Source organism: Spodoptera frugiperda, chromosome 25, assembly GCF_023101765.2.
Source record: "Spodoptera frugiperda isolate SF20-4 chromosome 25, AGI-APGP_CSIRO_Sfru_2.0, whole genome shotgun sequence".
In the NCBI taxonomy this organism is placed as follows: domain Eukaryota; kingdom Metazoa; phylum Arthropoda; class Insecta; order Lepidoptera; family Noctuidae; genus Spodoptera; species Spodoptera frugiperda.
The window spans coordinates 7,274,206-7,288,109 of NC_064236.1; the positions used below are offsets into that span (position 1 = coordinate 7,274,206).

General features: G+C 38.6%; 1 protein-coding gene across 2 annotated transcripts in view; it reads left to right on the forward strand.

Moving 5' to 3' along the window:
• Positions 1-906: 906 nt before the first annotated feature.
• Positions 907-13,904, forward strand: part of LOC118265191 (flotillin-1) — a 32,329-nt gene continuing 19,331 nt past the window's right edge. The window contains exons 1-4 of one of the 2 annotated variants that reach the window (XM_035578002.2): positions 907-1,118; positions 3,344-3,510; positions 4,106-4,285; positions 4,428-4,511. In XM_035578002.2, coding sequence (XP_035433895.1) covers positions 1,067-1,118; positions 3,344-3,510; positions 4,106-4,285; positions 4,428-4,511 — 483 coding nt within the window. In that variant the 5' untranslated portion in view covers positions 907-1,066. The remainder of the gene's footprint in view (positions 1,119-3,343; positions 3,511-4,105; positions 4,286-4,427; positions 4,512-13,904) is intronic. The other variant, XM_035577987.2, reaches the window with a different exon arrangement.

Consider the following 13,904-nt stretch of genomic DNA (forward strand, 5'->3'; position numbering starts at 1 on the left):
CTAATTAAAAAGTACCCACTAAAATACGTTAAATCTCGTGTTTTATTTCCTTAATTACTGTCCATTATAAGAGAAAAATTAAAGTCCAATTATCTAAATTTTGTTGGTGTAGGTAGTACGATCTGTGTAGGTACGATTCGATACGGTTATTTTTTTTCAAACTCGAAAAGTAGTCTGAGCACGCAGCCAAGAAACCAACAGCGACATCTCGTTTAAAATTCAGTTACTAAAGTGACATACGATTATGGTTTGACACTTGAAAAATCTCTGTTCCACTCTACTAGAAATATCGAAATTAATTATTGATCGTTAATTGATATATTTTCATAGTATTTATTTTACTTCAAAAATAAATAATGTGAGAAATTTAAGATTTCTTCAAAATGGTTTCCATTTTGTTTCAATTATTTACAGTAAATTATTTATTTATCCGTTTTTATTCAAAATGTAGACGAATACCTTCTCGATTATAAACGGATATTTACTTAGTATTTATCCTTTTTAAGTATTTATCCGAACAATCACCCATTTCTATCTGAGGAAGACTAACTTTGTATTTCGACTAATGATTTAAAACAAATAAATATTTTAATTAGGCATGAATTAATAGGCATTGAAATGCTTAATTAAACTTCCACGCGAGCAAACCCGCGGGAATTAGATAGTGTTTTTAGAATAATATTTTTTATAGTAACAACTCCTTTTCTAGTTCCGACATTGATAAAATAAAAATACGCCGTAAACTTCTTCAACGAATTATCAACCATATCGTCCTGATATAAAGTTGAATATTTATTATACAAAATAATAACTTATCGACCAATTTCTGTCGTAAACAATAATTGTCGAGACTATCAGCGTACTATAACGACTAACCTTGTTTGTTTCATATTTTTTTACCATGGTAACACCGTGCCGCTCAAAGTGTCGCCTGTGTCGCCCATCCATTTCCGCATGAAGCCGATTTGTGTTTTGACATAAATATTATTCAACATTATATGGATTTAGTTGTTTAATTTACTAAATTTGTTTTGTTCAAAGTTAGTTTTCTTTCAAGACAATCGAAATGACTTGGGGTTTTGTAACATGCGGGCCTAACGAGGCGCTTGTTGTCTCCGGTGAGTATTTACACAAAACTGTTGTATTGTTATGCGGTGTCTTGCATTAGAATCTATGTATTGTTGTAACTGTACATTTTACTAATAAGAATCTGCTCATGTGAGGACTGTCCTTGAGTTTTTCTAGTGTATCTAACAAAAAGTTTCAGGATGACATCATTCATTGGATCAATTTAATGAGTGTCTGGCTAGCGAACTTGTAATTATAGTATGTACTTGCGCAGTACGTTTGTATATCATTCTATTCATTCAAAATCGAGGATTGAGTTTCGTATATGTATAACCTAGTGGTTATTTTTGTATGGCTCTTTTTAAGAAGAACTATAAATGATTGAATTAATTGTTTAATTTAAAAGGTCAGCATCTTAATTGGTACTTAGATAAATTTAAAGTTACAAAAAGTTACTGGTCAAATGAATAGTTACACTATTAATCCTATTGTTATGCAAGTCACAGTTGAGGTACCAATAGTCCCTGTTACTTATTACAATTGGCTCCTATTAGAATTTTTGTTGCCTATTAAACTTATTAGACTCAATATTCTTATAAGTTTTCTCAACTTATTTTGTTGCTTGATCATGCTGTTGTTGCTGTATGTGGCTGTATTCTCCATCCTGTATAGCTGGCATATTGTGTGTAGGCTTTTTTGTCTTCAACTTTGTTGTATAACTAAATGAACTACAGTAAAAACAATAATAATTACTTCACCCATCTAGTGTTGACAAGCATGGCTACTAAGTAAGCCCTTGGGTTCGAGGCCCTAGCAGACTATGTAGAAATTTCTAAGGACTTAGAACATAACTGATAAATATACCTTTGGGTGATAAAAGTTGAGACATTATGATAAAACCAAATATTACTATATACTGCTTGAATTCATGTTTTTGTTGCATATGTATTTTTATCATGTTTACTTCTAGCTTTTGTGAGCCTATGCCATGCACATCTTCAATATGTATCTACACCTATTTATTGTTTCAATATAAAATAAAATATAATTATTTTGACTAGTTGTAATAAACTGCATACAGTTTAAAATGTTAAAGTGATGTTCAACAAACTAAATGATGCCATTATGACAACACATCATGTCATTGATATTCTCACAGCCTCTGAGAATAACAATAGCATCATTAACTAAAATATTATGTATTTTATCATGAAAATCAATTGAGGAACCACCTATCTACTACATACAATACAAGAATGAGAGCTAAATGCTGTGCATATGTTTCTTAGTTCCCGATTTTGTGGCATTGACTAGTCTATTTATGAATCATTCAGATCATATAACTCCTCAAAATAGATATCTGCTTGTCTGTAGCAGCAACTGGTGTATTCTTGCTTTATCTTGCACATGTTTATTTTAAAAATACTACAATACAATTGGGACTATTGAGGAACATATTTCTCCTTTCAAGACATTAAATCTTCTTCGATCATTTTACTCTTTCTACATGAAAAGGTGTGTATTTTGCGTGAAAGGATATTTGGCATATACCCAACTGCTGAGCGGCGCGTCACGGTTCAATCCCGCGACAGCTAAGTAATCTGTATAATATTCAAGTATTGTAGTTATTCTTTTCTATCACATACAGCTATCCTTTTTTGATTGACATATATTATCTAAGTATTCTAAAGACCTACTGCTATCTGCTTGTATTTTCCTTGTGTTTCTACTGCTTGTATAGAATGCAATCTTAAAAAATAAGCAATGCGAACACTATATTCGTTATCTTCGCCAATGACGAAAATAAGACGAATTGATAACTTAAATTCGAGAGCTCATGCAAATGATAACTATGATAACAATTTTATTATGATTACCATAAATATGTACACATATTTTCTTTATGACGAATACGAAATTTATCTATATGCCATTAGGAGGCTTCATTTAGTATCGTACGTGCAGGATACGGAAACACAAAAGCAACTGCGAATATTGTGTACGTACGAATATTTAAATGATAGATATCGACACGGCCTTTTATATGACCGACCCGATCTATCGACCGACAGCAGTTCGAACAATATTTTATTTGTAGTTCAGAGTTGAGAAGGACAATAATTACATAACAGCGTACGTCATTATGTAGCTAGTAATAATAGCTGAGCGCTGATAGTTCGATCGTAGCTACGAAAATATTTACTGTTCAGGTTCTATCGTGTTATGACCTTGACATTAACATCGTACATTTTAAGTAAGGCTTTGATTTACACAGGATGCTGTTACTCAAAACCACTACTGGTGCCGGGTGGGCGAGCATTCGTCTGGCCGGCGATACAGAGTGTGCAACGAATCTCCTTGAACACCATGACCTTACAGGTGGAATCCCCAACTGTTTATACCAGTCAGGGTGTTCCTATATCTGTGACAGGCATAGCACAGGTATGTCCATGTCCAGTCCATGTACCTTTATTTTTAAGACTCATATGTATCTTGTATATAAATCATTAAAATATCTTAGTTACCCACATAAACAATATAGGCTGGGCTACCAAAGATTGAAGAGGGAAAGGGAAATCACAACTTCTCTACCTTCCCACAGTAGACGCACCGGGCGTCGAAGGAGAGTAGAAATTTCTTCCTTGCAACCCCTTTATGGGTCCGGGGATGGCGGACTTCGGGAAGTCCCCGTCACCCTGTTTTAAAGGACCCGACACGGTGGCGCGTGTTGTGATCACGCGCGCCTCCGAGACGTAGCACGGAGGAGAGCGACACCCCACTCCTCCGTACATCTTGAGGTGAGCCCTGACAAGGCAGGCCGCCACAGGTTTGGGGGCTGCGGAAGAATTTCGTTTCTCCCTCCTCGTACCCACGTGTGAGACGGGAGACCGGGGCGGGTTTTAGTAATTTTCGCAGTCCCTTTCATTCTCCCCAGACTACAGAGCTCCAAGAGGATTCCCAACGGTGGGGTCTTCCATAAAAATATATAACTATTCTATATTCATTCCTTTCTAATGCCTGCATCGTAAAATTTCAGGTCAAAATTCAAGGTCAAAATGCTGAGATGCTGCTCTCTGCGTGCGAGCAGTTCCTTGGCAAGAGTGAGCAAGAGATCCAACATATAGCCTTGGTGACCCTTGAAGGTCATCAGCGTGCTATCATGGGCTCCATGACGGTTGAAGAGATATATAAAGACAGAAAGATCTTTTCTAAAAAGGTCAGTACTCATTGTTATACATTATACACATGAAAATATCCAATTCTTTGAAATGTTCTTTATTACCAGTTATTTTGTTTCTTATTTTTATCTTTGAATTTTTTTTTGTTTAGTTAATAAATAATTTTGTATCTTATTTCAGGTGTTTGAAGTGGCTTCAAGTGACCTCATCAACATGGGTATCACGGTTGTGTCTTATACGCTGAAAGACATCAGAGATGAGGAGGTATATAGCATGTTCACCTTATTATTAACTTATCTTAATGGGTTCAACTAACTTTAGTAACTATCTCACAACTTAGCACCAGTTTCTATAATACGAATTTAACTTAATTCAAAGGTCATAAGATACATTTTAAAACTTCAGTTGTAGTCACTAAAGTCATCACAGTTATTTGACAAGACATGGTAAACTAATTCACAATACATTTTACACCAATTATCTATGTTAAAGATATTTAGTTTTATTTTTGTTCGACATGGCTACAGGAAGCTAAGGTATGTAGGATTTAAAATGGTGTTGAATGTTTTTATGTCTCATTAAATACATATTATTACGACAATATCATAAATGCCACTTAAAAACAGGCTTTAATAACCATTTTGTTTTAGACTAGAGAGTATTGTCAAACGATCTGATGTAGCTATTGGATGAGTTTATCATTGTGTGACATTTGGTTGGCTTTGCTCACCCGATTATGCCATATGAAGTTTGTTATGGCATGCCGAACTTATTTGACTTTCTAAAAAGCAAAGAAATGCGTGTGCTACTAGCGACGCACGTTTGTCATACAGCTTTCCCGCTATCCTGGCCAGTCATTAATGTTCGTTTTAATTGAGGACGCCAAATAATACGCCGCCACATAGAATTTTTATTTTTCTCTTTTATTATTATTTACAAATAATTTTCTTGCACATTTTTTTTACAAAAACTGTACGAAAAACACATTTATAGCATTTATTTCGTGCTAACAAGATTGACATTCGAATGTTACGGTATCGATTCGAAGTAAGGCACTAAGGTGTGTTCTATTTAGTGTTGCCCAAATGCAAGAACAAGACGAGACTTAGCCAGTCTTGGTCTTGGTCTTGCGCCAATACACCTGGTCTTGGTCTTGGTCTTGGTCTTGCGCTCCCAGTCTTGGTCTTGGTCTTGGTCTTGCAGCAAGAGTCTTGCAAGTCTTGCAAGTCTTGCAATTACCTATTAGTCTATTACTATTTATTAAAGTTTACTTTAAATCTTAGAAAAACGTATTAGAATTGGAACATTGTGAGCTTGAATTAACGTAGCCATAGTAAAGATCAAGCAGATTAATAAATAACTGAAGATTTGATAAGAGATTCGAAAAATCAACTGACCTATATGTCGTTTTCCATGGAAGTAACTGTTTCTTAATAAACATTTATGATTTAGTAGCTATTTCCGCGCGGTTTCACCCGCTCTGCTCGGTTCCTATTGATCGTAGCGTGATGATTTATAGCCTATAACCTTCCTCGATAAATGCGCTATCCAACACAAAAAGAATTATTCAAATCGGACCCGTAGTTCCTGAGATTAGCGCGTTCAAACAAACAAACAAACAAACAATCAATCAAACAAACAAACTCTTCAGCTTTATAATATTAGTATAGATAAGCTTACATTTGCTAAAACATGTAAAAAAACAAATTAATTATTGTAATTAATTTGCACAGTGCACAGTGTTTTAACTTGACTGTATTTTAAAGAACAATACTTATCTGTCTAGAAAGAGATTGAACCCTCAACTTATAAGAAATTTAATAAAAGAGTTTTACGATTTATCATTTATTTGAATAAAAAATAAAATACAAACAAATCAACAGCTTTATCATTAGGTTATGATACTTTATATCAATTTTTTGACCAAGAATTAATACAAAGTAACCATCTGGCTGACTCATCACTTAACCTATTTCTATGTTTTCTAATTACTAATGATGCTTTAGAAAATAACCTCTCAGCAGGTACTGAAGTTGCAGGTATTGAGAGAAAATCACGGGCCATTTTCGATAAAATCGGATACTCTGTCTCATGCGTCCTCCACCAATCTAAAATGTCTTCCGAGCTGGCAGTTCTTGGTTTTCTCAGGTACTCCTCCAACTCGTCTATCACTAAGCCTTGAAGACAAGGTCCAGATGACGTCGAGGGACATTCATAGAGTTTATCAAAGTCTATTACGTCTTCGTCTTCATCACATACTTTATTTTCTTTTTCTGGTAATTCCAGAGATTTGTTCAGTGAGTGTAGACTTTTATATTCTTCATAAAGTTCATTGAACTTGCGCAGACTTTCTGTTTTAAGTTGCTTCCCCCACATTGTCAGGTCAAAAGTCTGAGCCTTATGCCTTGGGTCTAAAATTAAAGAAGTACAATAAATCCAGTTGCTCTTCTTGTAATGTTTAAGCATTTTGTCTCGAGCTGCTTGGAAAGCTAGAATTAGCCTTTCATCCACTTCAGATCGATTAGGTTTCTCATCTAACTGTTTTACCATGGATTCAATTTTATCTAGCAAGAGATTGAATGATACAATGACTAGCGGTAATGTAACATATTTGTCTCCACCAAGTTTTGTGCTTAAAAGTTTAAAGTTTATTAGAAATTTATGTAATTTTTCCAGTACCTGCCATTCATTAGCTGTGATTTGAAAATCATTTAATTCGGTGACAGAACTGCACAATATGTCAATGCCCGCTCTCACTTTTAAACCAAATCAAATCATATCATGTGTGGAATTCCATCTCGTTGGACAGTCAAGAATGGCATTTAGATTTGATGGCACGCCAGCTGCTTCACAAGCAGACTGAAACTTCTTCTTCACTATCTCACTTCTTTTTATTTTACTGGAAATACTGCGTAACTTTGTTACAGATGTACGCGAGTCAGCAATATTTGGTGCAGGTTCTTCATCTTCCTCATCCTCAGTTTCATCTGCATAGTCTTCGTACTGCTGATCTTGCGCGTTAGTGTCAGACTCACAGTGTAATGCTAAGGTCTTTAATAAATCTTGTACACCAAGGTTTAAAATGTGAGCAAAGCACCGGAAATGTTGATTGTCTGAATCAAAGTGTGGCGGCAGCTGTTTGCCCAGTTCATACATAAATTTGGTATTTGCAGTTGCGTTGTCGACCGTGATACCTTGTATTTTATCAATTATGCCATATTCCAATAAACATTCATGGAAAATCGTTGCAATATCTTCCCCAGTATGTCGACCGCGTGATGGTATAAAATCAAGAACTATAGATTGATACTTCCATTCGTTGTCTATATAATGAATAGTAACCCCGTAGTAACTCTTACCAGCAATTGACGTCCACCCATCAATGGTAAAAGACATTTTAGATGATAATTGTTGAAGTCGTTCCTTGAGATTCAATTGGAGCTCTTCAAATCGCTCTTTGACTTGCCTTCTAAGTGTAGACCTTTTAGGAAACACCATATTAGGGCAAATACTTCGAAAATATACTTGTGTAGCTTCGTCATCGAAAAATGAGAAGGGAAGATATTTTTTCACCACCCAATCAACTGTAGCTGTCGTGATGTTGTCACTACTGTTTTCCGACTGAAACAAAACAATAAATCTTGTGTTATTATTTAAAACATACTAGGTTTGAGCGTATAAGAGGAGGAGGTTTGTTGTTGTTAAATCGAGAAAATCGTTAAATTGATATTTGTTATATTAAGGTTGCACTGTACTGTAATTTACAAAAAGTACTTAGTTGTTACTGGCCGATTAAATGAAAATATGGGTGTTTATAAAAAATATACATACATACATACATATCGTCACGCCTTTAATCCGCGAAGGGGTAGGCAGAGGTGCACATTATGGCACGTAATGCCACTGTACACCCACTTTTCACAATTTATATTGTAAGTCCCATGTAATAGGTGGTGAGCCTATTGTCATATACTGGGCACATTTCCAGACTCCGTGCTACTGCTGAGAAATTTTCGAAAAACCGAAAAAAGCCCAGTATTACTTCGCCCGACCCGGGAATCGAACCCGAGACCCCTTGCCCGGCAGTCGCACTTGCAACCACTCGGCCAACGAGGCAGTAATAAAAAATATTTAAGACGATAATTACATACTTAATATGTCGCACCCTTAGATGAAAACACCACTAACTCAAAAATACTTACGTAAGTTAATGGCGTTTTTTAAAGTATCGCATGAATAGCTACGCAGAGTTAAAATTCTTTTAACTGTTAAAAAAATATTCTTACCTGCAGTGCCGGTGTAGGGGCCACTGACACCCCGGGCGAAAATATTGTGGCGCCCACTTGAGGGAAGCAATATCAAGTGTTAGTAGTAGTTTTTCATTTTATTGGCGCCCCCCAGACGTTGTCGCCCTGGGCCATCGGCCCGTGTCGCCCCCCTAACGCCGGCACTGCTTACCTGTCCACTTCTTCCAGCGGTTACTAAAAATCTTGTGATATCTCCACTTAATTTTGGTTTAACAGGAATAAATATTTCTGATTCCTTTTTGTGGAAAGATATTAGATGTTTCCTTAAGCCTGAAGTGTTCCTGTTTTTCATTTTTATTTCAATCTTTTTATGTTGGCACAATTTACAGAAGGCAGTTTGGGATGCATGATTTATTTCGAAAAACTCCTCAAATTTGCTTTTGGGTCTTTTAGATCTGTGACTCAAACTCTCGTTACTCGGACTAGAATAATTTGAATCTTCGTCACTCATATTAAATTGTACACGTGATACGTTTTTAGAAAACAACGAGAAGTAGTAAAAACAATTATTATGTTAGACTCGAAGCACAGCTCAATTGGAAATGACTGGAATTAAAAAAAATCCTTTATTTATAGTACCTTTCCTTGCTTTCTACCGCGCGCGCCGCCTCGCCACGTGCCGGCTCTATGAAAAGGATGCCGCCGCACATCAAACAATGCCGCGTGGGGCGTACAAACACACACTAAATATTACCTACTTGTACAGACGCGACGCGAGAATAAAATATATGTAAAGAATTAGTGCCAATCACTAATCTTTACATATAAGTGAATGTTTTGGCGTACATCTATACTAATATTATAAAGCTGAAGAGTTCGTTTGTATGTTTGATAACAGAAGTTCACTATACCTCCAAAGTTACTATTCCTCGTGGACGAAGTCGCGGGCACAGCTAGTAAATACTTACTTTCATCATCTCTCTCAGAGATATTCGGGCTGGTAAGTAATACAAAACTCTTATCGCAGGCTTTTTATTTTATTAGTAGGTAAGTACTTACGCTTTTTATATTATTTTATTAGGTTTGTAGAATTTTTACACGTTTCAAGTATGTATATTTAAAAGTGGCTACAATATTTATTAAACGGGTGATATTTGAACACTATTTGCTATTTTTTCTTGTAAAAACTTAAGAAATATAATGACTAAATGTACAATAATAGTACCTAAGTAATTAGTTTAAAACCATATAAGTAATCAATATTATAATATATACTTACTAGAATGAATTAATATGACATCTACTACCTATCTTTACCATTTTATCCTAATCATAATACTACTTGCGTGATCAGTATAATGTATTCATTTTCATTCTAAGCACTCTGAAACTTTTTTATTCTTTGGAACACCTGTAGGTACTCTTAAAATTCGAATTTATTTTTGCACGAGTATACCTACGCCCTATGGCGGCAATCAAATAGTGTCAAATGTTATGATTTCGGCGTGGCGGCAACGATTGTTTAGGATTTCAAAAGAAGCCGCCGCCGGCGCGTGTATCATAACCATGTACTTACTTCCGAAAAGCGGCAAATTTCTTTGAGAAGTAAGTACAAAACCTTTGATGCCGCATTATCAAAGTGCCGATGGTTAAAACATAACTATGCATGCACTCAGTTTGATTTTAATAGATATTTTTTTATTCGCTATGTTTATGGTATTAGTCGTAATGCGCATAGGTCCACTTTTTCATATTCTTTGATACAGTTTTTTGCGTCTCATAGAATTCCTAAGCGTACCTACCTATACCTATCCGGGTGATCCGTGGATATCGCACGATCTCCGGGGAGGCGGCGAACCTCCTTGCCGGATTACCGCCGTGGGATCTGGAGGCGAAGGTGCTCGCGCGCGTGTTCAGTTTGCGCGCCGACGCGTGTCGCCGGGGCGAAACTCCACTGCCGCGCCAGATCAGTGCGTGGCGGGACGAGCTCCGGCGCGATCTCATGGCGGAATGGCAGCAACGACTGTCGCAACCGAGGGCTGGGCTCGCTGGCAGAGTGGCGCCACGGCGTCCTCACCTACCGCCTAACGCAGGTACTTACCGGACATGGGAGTTTCGGTAGGTTCCTGTTCCTTATTGGGCGGGAGGAAACGCCCGGGTGTCATCACTGCGAGGACCGCCCGGAGGACACCGTAGAACATACGGTGGCGGTGTGCCCTGCGTGGGCTGAGCACCGCCAAGTCCTCAGGGATGTGTTCGGCGACGGCGATCTCTCGCGCCCGGCACTGGTTCAAGCCATGGTGCGGAGCGAGAGGGACTGGGATGCTGTCTCCTGCTTCTGCGAAGCAGTCATGCTAGCTAAGGAGGAGGCGGGGTGCGTGAGCGCCCCAGCCGTCGTGAGAGAAACTCAGGGCGTCGAGGATTGCGCGACGATCTCCAGCCACCGTAAGTGTGGGCCTGCGGACGGTGAGCAAGGGTAGCTCATCGTCCGAACAGAACCAGACCCATGCGGGCGGCGCGTCTCAAAGAGCCATCAGACCACCACAGATGGGGCCCAGCAGGGCTGATGCCTAATCCGGAGCTGCGGACTACCTCGCGGGTTTACCGGGGCTCCGGCTCGAAAAGCAGGAGAAGGAACGGGGTGGTTTTTAGTCAGTAAGAGTCTGACACTCCCTCTCGCCTCGCCCAAGGCGGGAGAAGTGATTGGACGATTTTCAACCCTCAAAAAAAAAAAAAAAACAAAAAAGCGTACCTACCTATACATTGATACATATACCTACCTATACACCTAACTACTCAGTGAAATAGCGCGAAGTCTTAGCTGCAAGACGCAAGAGTCTTGCAGGCTATGTCTTGTTCTTGCTCAAGTCTTGCACGGTCAGTCTTGGTCTTGGTCTTGCTAAAAATAGGTGGTCTTGTTCTTGGTCTTGGTCTTGCAAAAACGCAAGAACAAGACCAAGACCGCAAGACCAAGACTGAATTTGGGCAACACTAGTTCTATTGCGTCCCTATTGCGAGAATTAGTTCACGAGGTCGTAAAATAGTGTTGCGTGTCAATAATTCTTTTGCGACCCACCCCTCTTGAATCATGCTTGTGTCGGGACTGTTATAAATATTAACAAAATACTCTAGTCCCTTACTGCTAACGCCATCTAGTATCATTCATGTCAAATATATATGAATGACTGTACGATTACATGTATTGAATGAACGGATTAAATTTCAAATTAAAGTTCAGTTGATTGCAAACCATCCTAGCGTTTTATTAGGTTATGGGCCCAGTCCCATTATCGCGAAAAATATAGTGATCAATTTGTGCAGTTTTTGATAAAAATGTCGACTAATTATCTAGCGAACGTCCCGAAGTTGAAAGGTCGTGAGAACTACGACGATTGGTGTTTCGCGGCAGAAAACGTGCTAGTGCTCGAAGGCATGGCGGACGCTATCAAGCAACCATTAGCGGAAACGGCGACAGCGGTGCAAAAAGCTGATGATATGAAGGCGAAAGCTAAACTAGTTTTAACCATCGATGCATCCTTGTACATTCATATCAAGCAGTGTGCAACAACGTACGACTTGTGGAAAACATTGAAGAATATGTTCGATGATTCGGGCTATTCACGAAAAATTAGTTTGCTCAGACATCTCATCAGTATACGTCTAGAAGACTGCGATTCGATGACCAGCTACGTCAGCCAGCTAATAGAAACCGCGCAGAAACTGCAAGGAACTGGTTTCGAAATAAATGACCAGTGGATTGGATCACTGATGTTGGCCGGATTACCGGAGAAGTTCGAGCCGATGATAATGGCAATCGAACATTCAGGTATCAACATCAGCGCGGACGCTATAAAGACAAAATTGTTGGACATGAGTTTTGAGATTAAGTCGGAAGGTGCATTCATGGCGGGAAAACATCATCAAAAAGGCGGCAAAAGTACCATTCACTCACAGCGCGGCGTCGGCAGCGGAATGAACGAAAGTAGAACGAATCATTCAAATGTCAGTAATGGCGGCAACAACACATCGCCGAAAACAAAACAAATTCGATGTTATAAGTGCAAGCAGCCTGGACATTTTAAAAACCGATGTCCAAACGCAGAAAAAACGAGGACGAATGCATTTAGTGCAGTTTTTATGTCAAAACAGTTCAGTCAGACCGACTGGCACTTGGATTCCGGCGCAAGTACTCATTTGGTGTCCAACAGGAATTTATTGTCGAATGTTTGTAATCAGCCCAAGATCAGCGAGATTATCGTGGCAAATAAAACGATAGTGCCTGTGGAGTGCTCAGGAGATCTACAGATTACGACGTGTGTCGGTAGTAAACTTCACAAGATAAATGTAAACAATGTTTTGTATGTACCAAATCTGACCACTAACTTACTCTCAGTGAGCAGAATAATTGCCAATGGAAACAGAGTCGAATTCGATCGAAGTGGTTGTTCAATTTATAACTCACAGAACGAGTGTATTGGAGTGGCCAAATTGGAAAATGGTGTATACAAACTAAATGTGAAAACTGAGCAAGTGTTTGCAGCATCAGCAAGCGTATCCAGTACAACTTGGCACAGACGTCTTGGACATATGAATGCCACTGATATGCAGAGATTGAAGAGTGGAGTGGTTGATGGTGTCAGTTATAATGAAAAATGTGACATCACTAAGAACAGCTGCACAGTTTGCTGTGAAGGGAAGCAGACACGACTTCCATTTCCTCACAGTGCTAGTAAAAGTCATGGAGTCTTGGAACTGGTTCACACAGATCTGTGTGGACCAATGGAGAATCTGTCATTAGGAAAAGCTCGTTACTACATATTGTTTGTTGATGACTTTAGCAGGATGTGCACTGTTTATTTTCTCCGAGAGAAGAATGAGACCTTCAAGTACTTTAAGCAATATAAAGAGCTTGTTGAGAATCAGCAATCGAGAAAAATTAAAATATTAAGGTCTGACAATGGCGGTGAGTTTTGTTCAGCAGAAATGGAGAACTATTTGAACCATTGTGGGATAGTTCATCAGAAAACAAACAGCTACACTCCGGAGCAGAATGGACTATGTGAGAGGTACAATCGATCCATAGTGGAGAAAGCTCGTTGTCTCCTGTTTGATGCTCAGTTCCAGAAATATCTATGGGCGGAGGCTGTGAATACTGCCGTTTACATTATCAACCGTGCCCCTACTGCAGGAATCAGTCCAAGTACCACTCCACATGAAATATGGACAGGCAGAAAGCCAAGGTTGGATCACCTGAGAATCTTTGGCAGCCCAGTCATGGTACACATACCTAAAGAAAAGCGCAGAAAGTGGGATAAGAAAGCTAAGAAAATGTTCCTAGTTGGATATGCAGAAAATGTCAAGGGATACCGCTTATATGACCCAGTGGCACGAGATGTAATTGTAGCCAGAG